The sequence below is a fragment of the Parambassis ranga genome, chromosome 22 (assembly GCF_900634625.1).
Source record: "Parambassis ranga chromosome 22, fParRan2.1, whole genome shotgun sequence".
Classification (NCBI taxonomy): domain Eukaryota; kingdom Metazoa; phylum Chordata; class Actinopteri; family Ambassidae; genus Parambassis; species Parambassis ranga.
In genome coordinates, this window is record NC_041042.1 from 14,399,914 (window position 1) to 14,411,413 (window position 11,500).

At 40.9% G+C, this 11,500-nt stretch overlaps 1 protein-coding gene across 3 annotated transcripts in view; it reads left to right on the top strand.

Moving 5' to 3' along the window:
- The window catches only part of fndc3ba (fibronectin type III domain containing 3Ba), a 72,347-nt gene extending 60,847 nt beyond the window's left edge, over window positions 1-11,500 (top strand). For 2 of the 3 annotated variants that reach the window (XM_028394940.1, XM_028394938.1), the window contains exons 24-27: window positions 251-469; window positions 4,847-5,013; window positions 5,743-5,870; window positions 6,884-7,195. In XM_028394940.1, the coding sequence (XP_028250741.1) occupies window positions 251-469; window positions 4,847-5,013; window positions 5,743-5,870; window positions 6,884-7,195 (826 nt within the window). Of the gene's footprint in view, window positions 1-250; window positions 470-4,846; window positions 5,014-5,742; window positions 5,871-6,883 lie in introns of all 3 variants that reach the window. The other variant, XM_028394941.1, reaches the window with a different exon arrangement.

Consider the following 11,500-nt stretch of genomic DNA (forward strand, 5'->3'; position numbering starts at 1 on the left):
GTACATGCAGAAAGGTTCACATAAACACCTAAGGTCACGGCTAATATACTCTGCTCTGAGCATTATTTTTCCATTAGACAAATAGGTCTTTGAAATACACTGCAAGCATACTAGGTTATATGGTACATATGTTTTCCAGCACTTTCATGTGTAGTTTATTCACTAAACTTAATTGCCAGGAAAATTAATATGGTGAAATAAAGTACAACGATGTAACATATCTAACGTCTGTCTTTCCCGTATTATTCAGTGTGCAGATTCAGGCAGTGAATGCCATCGGCTCCAGTACCTTGAGTCCGGCACTGCTAGCAAGGACACGCCCCCTCCCTCCAGCCCCGCCCCCTCTGGAATGCTCAGCAGCCGGCCCTCAGAGCCTGAAGCTCAAGTGGGGTGAAAACGCCAGCCACACACGTGCCCTGCTCGCTGACGACATAGTCTACACACTACAGATGGAGGACAAGAACCACAGGTGGAGTCTACACGCACCCGTTCACATTTAATCCCCTACAGCGGCTTTAGACAGCACTGAGACATCCAGGATACAAACTGTTCTTGTACACACTTTGTACGCTACATGCAGACACGTGTACAAATACAGAAAAAACACATGAAGATGAATCGTTTTTCATTGTTTGGGTGATTATATTTAACCTGAAACTGATCTTGCCCTCCCATTATGAGCTCTTACAACCTCAAAGCCACCCCACACACCAATCTCCTCAATCTCCTTAACCCTCAGCTCGTCGATACAGCAAATAAGGACCCAGAAAGTCAATACTACTACACACATTCTGCTGAGACCCACACACAGCGAGGATAGAGTAGGAGCTGTGTGTGTGTGCATTTAGAAGTACTTGTGCAGACTGTGCTTTTTTTCTGTCTGCATTTAACTAGATGTACCAGGGAGTAGTCATGTTGAGAGCATCTGGAACCAGCCGGGAGACAGCCTCGGACAATCAAGCCTCTGTTTAGGCGACTGGTCAGACAGGAGAGACGAATATAGACAGAAACAGGGAGAGTTAACAGGCGGAAGAGGAGGAAGCAAGGGGGGAGAATGTAACCGTTGACAGGGAGTGAAGTATAACACTGTGCAAAAAGGAAGATTTTTGTAAATGTTAAAAGAAACACATTAAAGCCAAAATAGCAACCTGAATACAAATGAAGAGCCATGTTTATCTACTCACCCACCTGTTAGAGTGTTTCACTCCCTCCCTCCCTTCATCCATCCAGCCCTCTACCATACCGGCTGGCCCCGGTCAGTGTTTAAATTAAGGCTTGGCTGGCATCTAGTTGGCACCCAGTTACCTTGGCATCCCCGGAATGGGCCAGAGTGCAGCAGGCACAGATGGGGTCCTATCCAGCAGACTGTGATCAGTTAACCTCTGTTACACACACTCCCTGCCAGCCAAATGAGTACAGCTTTCGCAGTTTTATTTACCCTTTTTAACCAGCACAGTGATTACTGTGACAGTCTGTTTGTGATGATTCTTGGGTCATATTTGAATACTGCACCTTATCTGGCACGATTGAGTCTATTCCTCACTTTAAAATGTGAAACAGGAAACACATTCAGTGGCGTTTGTCTGGTCTGATAATAGTCTTAAATTGGAGACCAATTTCTCTTTTTTCTCATCATTGTTTTTCTAATCTACCCCCCCCCCCCTTGCACTCTCTCTGGTAATAGACTTTAAAGAGTGGTTGATTCAGATAGGGCTGAATTAAAGCTTTCTGTTCTCTCGGTCTATGTAGCAGTAAGAAGGATGTTTTTCCGCAGTGCCACATGTCTCTCGTGAAAAAAGATCAGAGGATCTTTTTTCTTTCTTGAGGAAGAAGAAAAATATTTAAGTTAATAGTTTAGCCTGATATGTACATAAACTCAGGTTGATTGTTTGGTAGCGGCTTTTAAGTTTGTGGATTTCATAAATTATGTAATAAAGTGAGAATCATTTTAACAACACCTGTGGGCTACCATCATACTAAACTCTACAGAAGTCTGTGAAACAATCCACAATCAAATAATCTAGTTCAAACTTGTTTAAATTACCTAATTCGGACAGGCTATCCCAACAACTTCAGACTTAGAGCTGATAAAAACAAGAATGGTAGTGGATAGTCGATGAAGGTTTTAGTGTATCAATACACTAAAACCTTCAGCAGCAGCTGTTCCCAGCTGTATTCAAATGAATACTTACTCATTTACTAGTTATTAAAATAAGAATAATTAGAATAACAGCAACAAGACTGGCCTTTAATGAACTGATTTGCTCTCTAATGATAATGTGTGATTCTTTAGCCTGATTGCTTCTCCTTGGTATTCATTACCTGCAGCGTCCAGTGGTTGTGACAAGACGTTTATGTGTATTAGCAGCTGCATTACCACTTCTTGAACTGTGTGTGTGTGCGCGCGCGTGTGCGTGCGTACAGACAGATGTCACTAGATGAATGAACAGAGCAGGCGTACTACTCTTGTGTTCCCCCTCTGTGTTTCTATTCTGATCACGCTTTATTAGCATCAATTAGCATGATTTGATTTTTTTCTTATTGGTGCAATCGTCATGACAGCCAGATGCTCCAAGGATAATGAATGGGACGGAGCGAGACTGGAAGGGCACTATTAAACAAAGAGAAAGTATAGAAATGTTCTTCCTTGTAAACAAATATATTGAATATCCAGTTGTAATTTCTGGAATGTGATTTCCGGCTCTCCTCTGCGGTCTCGCTCCCTGTCATCTGATCTAATCCATATTTATTTATCTCATTTTATTGTTAGACAGGTGACTCCATGGGGAAATGTGTGCCCCCTTTCATAAATGTTTCACCCTTCACTCATCATCTTTTCCCCTATTTTCATTATTTTTTTCTCCTCTCCACCCAGCTGTGCATCCATTTTTTTCCATGCCTTATTCTCTCTATATCTTCCTGTTTGCAGACTTGTTGCTCATCTTCCGTCCTTCCCTTGCTTGTGGCTTGTTTTTATTTTATCTTGTTGTCATTTTGTCATTTTACTTTCTCCTCATCCATATTACCTAAAATGCCTTCTGGTATTGGGAATTGTAAGGATGCCATGGCAACATGGCAGCTCAGTGCAGTGCAAGTCTCCAATCTTCTGACACAAAGGATGAATGCAGGTGGAGGAAAAGATACTAGAGAGAGAAAGCTCTGGCTATTCATAAAATCCAGTCATGCTTTGTCCACTGACAGTATTCTCTATGTTCACATCCTCTTATTCATACTTATTCTGTCCTTAGTTAAATTCCTTCTTCTGTCTCTCTTCCATCCAAGACATTTATAGACATGTAGATATGACAAAATGGTTTATCATTGCTTAAACAGTCGGCTTAAATTATGTATATCGCATCTGATCAGATTGTGGAGGTGTGTGTGTGTGTGTAGATTAATAGTGTAGCAATAGTTATCTCTTACTTTTTTTGCACTGCTTTTATTTATTGGTCTGGTAGTCACAATCTTAGCAGAACACATTTGAGGTTCCCTTAAAACAAAATGCATATACTTGACATTGTCATCTAAAAATAATGTTCTCAGCAGCAACAGAAAGGAACAACAAATGCTAACAAAAGATGTACAAATCTCTGCAGTAAAGTGAAATTAAACTGCAAAATATTATTTAAAAAAAATTACATATTTACATTGACATGAATAGGAAAAAAAATAAATGGCAGATAATCAGAACAATAACACGTCCTTGTCTGCTCCCCTCCTCCTTGTTGCGGTTATAATTGGTCGGCCCTTTGGCTTTGAACCAAGGTTGCAGTTCATCTCGTTAACTGCGTCCTGGTGTTTATTGTCTATGCGGTGCTTCGTGTTAATTGTTTTAAAATTCTGCTGCTCAGCTTTGTCTGAATCAAAAAAGAGGTCATTCCTAATGATGGATCAGTTGATGTGTTAATTTTTTCTTAGAAAGTGATGTTGGCAGCTGAGAGTAAACCAGAGGAGATTCAGACGCTTTTACATTCCAGCAACAGCTGAACTAATTCCACCTGCACCGAGTGTTAACTGCATGATTCAGCTGAGGATTAACAGTGCCATATATCATCCAGTAAACCACATCACCTCTCTGTAGAGCAGCTACATAAAGAGCTCATCTAAAGTTATAGCCCTCTTCTAAACCATGACCTCTCCTCTCTCCTCTTTCATCTTGCAGCAAACCTTCCATCACTGCCTCCTCTCTTATAATTACCTCCTGCTTCATTTCTTCTCTTCTCTGACTTTTCTTCTCCATCATTGCTTCCTTTCATCTCACTTGCCCCACCACCTTGCTCTCCACCCTTTCCTTCCATGCTGTCCTCTCTTCTCCACCACTTTACCTTATTGTGCTGATAGCAGAGATATATACCCCCACCCCCCACCCCCTCTGTTTTTAGCTTCAAATCCACTTTTCTCTCATCAGTCCATCAATCTGTCCATCAGGGCCAGCCAGGAACTGCTTTGGAGCTCGTTTTTATCAGATTTGTGACTATGGCCTGTCAGTATTTTCCTGTGTGTTCATAAATCATCACTATCTTTTTTTTTTAAACACTTTTGTCCTCTCACACTTCAAGGTCTCCAAACTTTACTTCTCTACCTCAAGGTAGCATATGCTAAACCTGTCTTTGTACAGTATGCGCCGCATAACTAGTAAACACTGTCACGTGTAATGTCTTGTAATAAAACCAGCCCTGTTCTGGTTTGGTGACTGATGTTGATCATAAAATCTATTACCATAATTCTCATTTTCTCCAATCTGATCATAACACCCTCACTATTTCCTCCCCCTTAACTCCCCCCCCCCTACACGTGTGACTCACCACCTGTTCGTTCTTCTCCTCCTTCATGTTCTCACATCCAGGTTTGTGACAATCTACCGTGGCCCCAGCCACACTTACAAGGTCCAGCGGTTGATCGAGTCCAGCAGCTACAGTTTCAGAATACAGGCCATCAGTGACGCTGGGGAGGGTCCTTTCTCTGCCACGCATAATTTCTGCACCACCAAGTCTGTACCACCTGCTCTCAAAGGTAAACTGATCCACAGAAAGGGAATGTTTGAGGCTTTGTTTACCCTCAAACATGTAGATACACATGGTATCTATGAATATATGTGACCTGTATGGTTGGTTTAGGCACCTGCAAGGTTCAGGAAAAGGTCATGTTGACAATGGTGAATACATATTACAGAGAAAACCACATCCTCTAATCATTTCGGCTGATAAAATGGCCCTAAATATAATATAATAATAATCACAGTGTGGAGAATTTCAGGTAATTTACCCAGAAGGTATTATGGGTATGACACAATGTTGACATATCCATTAGCAGAACATGTGCGTCATGTGAACTGGTCCCTTCAAACCAGTATTAGTTCAAAACAGCAAAGAGCAGGAGATGGGCTCTTGGTGAAGAGTTCAGTAAAATGTGTTTAGCGCAGCATTTAATTGTAAAATTGTTTATTATTTTTGGTCCCCAATGATATTAGCAATCCGCAAAAATAATTATCAGCACTGAAAAACAAAATGAATGCACATAAATAGTCTGTTTGTCTTGATGACGTGCAGAAGCTACACTTCAGCGATTACCAGCCATTAACAATGACCACAGTCACTACTGCTGCTATATAAAGGGTTGGATTCTAGCTAATTATAAGTTTGTGGTTAGAAATAGCTGATATTTATTTATGTATTCTAACAGCATCTGTTTGTCATGCGTTGAAATTTTGTTGGGTTTTTTTGCTGTCATTTATTTAATCAGCTCCCAGAGTGCACCAGCTGGAGGGGAACGTGTGTGAGGTCACATGGGAAACTATTCCACCAATGAGAGGAGATCCTGTGAGCTACGTGCTCCAGGTGCTGGTGGGACGCGAGTCAGAATACAAACAGGTTTGTCCCCTTTACACACACACACACAGACATACAAGGACATATGAGGGTAGTGAATGTGATCTCCACAGCGCAGCTCGTCGCTTCAGTTATTGGATTCAATCTTATTGTTGTGGAATTGTGTACGACCACTGGGGGGATTTTGTAATCTTGTGAGGAGCAAAGAAATGTGTGAAAAACACACATCTGAACACTCACGTGCTCTGCTCTGAAAGGCACTCTGCAGTGCTAGCAGCTCAATCCTGGAAGGTAGAGAAGGATTTTTAATGAGCATTATAAAACAGAAACCTGGAAAAATCTGTCCGGAAACATTGGAAACATGGGATAGAACGGCAGGTTGGAGTGATGTGTGGACAGAATAGACAAAAAGACACTTGTCTTCAAAGCTATTGGACTCTCTCCTATATTGACTTATTGAGAGGTTGTAGGAAAGAACTGCTGTGGTCCGCAGCTGTGTTTGCTGATGGGATGTGTGTTTACTCGAGTTATTGTGTGTGTACACACATCAGCTGTCAATACAAATCTTTAATACAGCTTTTCAGATGTATTTCTCAGCAAACGCACACAAAGACTTACATTAGTCCTCACGATGTTCTGATTGAGGATATAAAGTCTAAAAACATGCTGTTATGACACGGCTCGGTCTTGATCAGCTGTAAATGCTAATTAAGGGCTTTTTATGATTTGAACCATAACAGATCCTGCATGCTTCATCAGTCATTACATGATATGTCTGCTGTTTTCTCAGAGAGGACAAGGAATGAATATGGTAATTTTACTCTACCCAAACAGTCTGTGACGTTTTGTACATGCGGTGCTGGCTCAAATCACTTCCCCTTGTTGAAATGCTCCTGCTCAGATGGTCACCGAGCCCATGCTATAAAAGGAACTGGTCATATGCGTCTGTGACCTTAGTGAAAATGCAACAAGTCCACTTGTTTATCCTCGTGTTGCAGAGTTATTATGAAGTATTCTCAGTGAAAACTTTTTTCTTTTCTTCTCTCCTCTTACAGGTTTTTAAGGGAGAGGAGGGCATGTTCCAAATCTCCGGTCTCCAGGGCAACACAGACTATCGTTTCCGTGTGGGTGCCTGCCGCCGTTGCCAGGACACGTGCCAGGAGATGTGCGGACCACTTAGCCCCTCCTCCTTGTTCACGCTGCGTAGGCAGGAGGCGTCGTCGTCGGGAGAGCAGTGCGCCATGGAGGCAGGCAAAGGGGCGGGCCTGATCTCCAGCGACGAGCGCTTCGCGGCGCTGATCGTGTGCATCTTCGCGGGCTTCTCCATCCTCATGGCCTGCTTGCTACAGTACTTCTTCATGAAGTGAGGGAATTTTAACTATAGGATAGAAAGAGAAAGCAAAATCACAGAAAAAAAACTTTTATAAACGTCTATGAAAGAACCGAATGAAATCAAAACAAACACTTGAGATGTACTTCTAAAGGCTATGTATGTTTTTTTTTTCAGTCAAAGTATCAATTCAGGCTTTTCTCACCTTGTTCCTGTTTGTCTTCTGCCTTCACTCAGTTTGATCTCATTTCTCTCTACGTCTCTGTCATCTTTGTATCATTGTCTGTCTCATTTGTTAAGGATTTCTGTCGAGGAGAGCCTCGTCTTAGCTGTACCTCGTTTGGGAAAGAAAACTGATAATCAAGCCTTAAAATAGCTGTGAGCAAAGCACTTGCTCCTCAGACTGACTTGCATGTTTTTTATTTTGTATCTTTTTAAAACATATTCAATTAGAGAACGTGTATATTTCTTGACAGTCATTGCCTTACTGTGTTTGTTTTTCAGTGTTTAATTAATTTTTTTTTTTTTTTTTTTTTTGCTTCATTCAGCCATATTCAAACGTAGGCCTTCAAAGCTTTAGCTGTTCATAATACTTACTCAGTTTGTAACGACTCTACAGGCTGTTGGTCGGTCGATTCATGCAATCTGCGCCTGCTCTCACACACAAATTTACTTACAAAATGCACAGACACACTCTTATACACACAATACATAACCGTGCACATGCCTCATGCAATGACAATGAAAAAGACACATTTCCTCCTAAGAAGTCAATCACATATCTGCTCAGCTTTTCAATCACTCACTCATTCATCTACCAAAGTGATGCAATCCATGTGTGGTGTAAGATGCTGCTATCCTGTGATTTTATTATATCTAAGAAAGAATTGAAAACCAGTATCTAATATATATACACAATATATAAGTATATATAATAGCAAATATCTATGATGTTATAAAAAGTGATGTAATATAAGTGATGGCAATGTAAGGTCTGAAGTACAGTGTAAAAGGGGAGGAGTAGATTCTAGGTGCTCATGAACAGCAGCTCTGAGGTCAGTTCAGAAGCTCGCTCAGAAGGTTGAAGGAGCCCTTTACACACTGGTTCTTGGATCAGAATATGAACCCTTGTAGGTATGTGTATGTTGGGCTGACATTGACTTTAGAGAAGCCAGGCTGGGATCATGATTGGCTGCGACTTAACCAGGGCATGGCTGAGCATGTGTTTGGTCGGTCCTTCCATTTTCTACCATCTCAAATACCATTGCTCCAGCCTATTTTATCTGTAGCTTTAGTAGCGACATGATGCGTAGCGTCACAGATCCAGAGGTGCTAACAGCCTGCCAGCTAGCCGCCCTTTCTCAGAGCTCTGTGTGTGTGTGTATGTATGTGTGTTAACCAGGAAAGCCATTAGGGGTTAGCTTGAGCTTTATCCTTCCGCCGCCTTCTGAAACTTAGCCAGCTGCCAGCCAGAGCAGAAGCTTTCTCCTTCTATCTACTCTGTGAATCGATACAACTGAAGCCTCCTCCTCCGTTTTATCTTCTCCTGCCCGTAATTACCTGTAATTACCTTTTAGCTCTGGCTGATACCCTCTTGCTTTCGATCCATCCCATCTTTTCTGCCTCTTTTAACCTCCCCTTTCTCCTTCTCCTTTCTCTCTCTCTCTATTAAAAGGTGCTTTATTGACATGTAATCAGAGCAGTAGCAAGTGTGTGGTCTCTGAGGACTTGAACTAATGGTCACTAACCAAACAAGCCTTTAACAGAACACAATTCAACAGAACAGGGCATTCTGACACACGTAACACCCCCCCCCCCCCGACCTCCCGTCTGAGTCCCTTCAACCCTTCAACCCTTTTAACCCCCAACCCGAACAACAAAGCCAAGGTACAACCCAATACACCACCCTGACGATCCAAAGAAGACACTCTGACCCTGCTGCATGGTTAATGTGTGAAATGTCCACTTTTTGTCAGGTGGGGGTGTGAAGGGGACCAGATGGGAGACAGTGGTAATTATTAGCTCTGATTGGCAGCCTGTAACGTACCTCAGGGATAAGGCCTTACAGAGGGGAGATCTAACCAACTATCTATCTAACCGTGTCGCCATCCGCCCCCCCTTTTTTGTCGCTGTCATCATCATCGTCGTCGTCATATTAGCCTCTCTTCCTCTCTCCTTCTGTTTTCTCCCTCCTCATTTTTCTTTCAGTTTTTTTATGATGCTGTATCTTGTCCTCTGTCTATGCTGTGCCTTGCTCCTGTATGTGTCAGTAAGCAAAGTGGTTTACTAGCTCAAAAAAAAAAATCTTTGCCAAAGTTGATGGGAAAGTTAAGGTAGAGTTCTTTTCTAGGTTTTATTTATACTATATATTTGCATACAGTACTTTACATGCCAATTACAGTGCAATCTTCATTTATTTATTGTTTAAAGATTAAGAGACAAGTGTAGTTATATACTAATTTTTTTTCTTGTAGCATGTTTTTTTTTCTTTTTAATTTTGTTTTAAATGGATGTATGTTAGATTGTATGATTAAGGCCAGCATTCCTTATCTCAGTAACCCTTTAAGTATTTCTCTTACAGCTGTTGGGAACCTGTAGCTCATCAGTCCATGCATTGCAGTTATCATTGCTGTTTCAAACATGTAACCAAATGCCTTTTGATTTGATTTTTTTTTTTTTAAATCTTCTGTTTTGGCCGTGCACAGGTGAGCAGTTCTTGTAATGCTTAGAGAGACATGTAGCAAGCCAGGCCGTAGGGTCATCTGTATTGGGATAAATGTTGCTGCCTTTGGCTTTTATTCCGTTTGATTAGTTTTATAATGAAGCTTCTGATATCTTTTTACTGTTTTTAATGCCAAAGCGCAGGCTTTTCATGTCCACTAGATGTCGCGTTCGCAGTCGTCTAAAGGGTTCTGTGATGTTGTTCTGTAACAACACAGCATTATGATTATTATTGTTATTATTATTCTCTCAAAAGGAAAAAAAACATTAACTTGATCTGTGATTATGCTTCTTTTCATATTATCATTTATGTTTGTTTTGTTTTTTTTGTAAAGCAAAATGTGCCATTGTGAAATGTGTAGCGCCCCCCCTTTGTTTTTTTTTTTTGGAAGAGTTATTAACACAACCTGATTTCACACTGAAAGGTAAAGAAGGCAAAAAAAAAATCACACAATGATTTCAGGCAGATGACGACAATAATATTATTGACGATTCCTTTTTCAGGCTAGTGCTGGTGTAGAAGTATAGTGAGTGTTTTGTATCCAGTGTTTTGCTAAGAGATGATATACAGAGATATCTATAGAGCTATAGAATGAGATGGTAATACATTATGACTAACAGAGTTGAAGCACTTTTTTTATGCATTAGGCTTGATGAGGTTATTGTGAGCGAAATTGTTCGCTCTATTCCAAACACTACTGCCAACGCCGTCTGTTACATTCATTGGCATTATTGTGTCGTTGGCGTCACCGTGACATTGGCATTACTGAAGCACACTTCTGTGTTACTCATATGGCACACGGCTCCCTGCAGAATGCAAACTGCAGCGACATACAGGGAGCGTGGTGCCTCTGCAGATGTGCTCACTGTGTGTCTACCTAGCCTGTCGCATCGTAACAGGACATGTGAGGTGTCCTGTCTTTTTAGCCCTTTGATATTATGTTACCCAACCTTTTCTTTCAAGCCTTAATGCCCCCGTGGGAGAGCAGAGGTTCACCATGTGTTTGGTCACTGTCGGGCCAGTTGTGCTAGTGTTGAATAGGTTAACACAGTGTTTGTGGGCAGGGTACTCCCCCTTATGTGCTTTGTTATACTTGTTTTTTTTTTTTCATGCTGGTTATTTCATGACACCCTCCCACCCTGCAGGTCCTGCACATTTGGCAGGAATAAGAGACAATGATTTGCCCAGCAACCCCACGTCTGTGCCTTCTGATCATTTATTTTTGTTTTAATTTTTTGTTTTGTTTTTTTTTTGTACGTTTTAAAGTGAGTAGAGATTTTGACTGAGAGATTGGCGATTTGACAAACATACTGAGACTCACAGGTATTTAACTATTTTTTAAGCAAGACAAAAAAAGAAACATATTTTTACCTCACGATTTAAAAACAAACATTCCAATGTTGTCATGGTCTATGAATTGAGAAAAAAAAAGAAAATCATGCATTTCTTCTTGTATTGTAAATGTTAGACAATTTCATATGCATTATATAAAAGAAACTGCCATATCAATTTTAATGTATAGATTTTTGCAAATACTACCCTATGTATGTAAGACGTAACTGTATCGGTAGCGTATATATAATATATTTATGCCCAATAAATGTTTTAATTTTTTTCTGA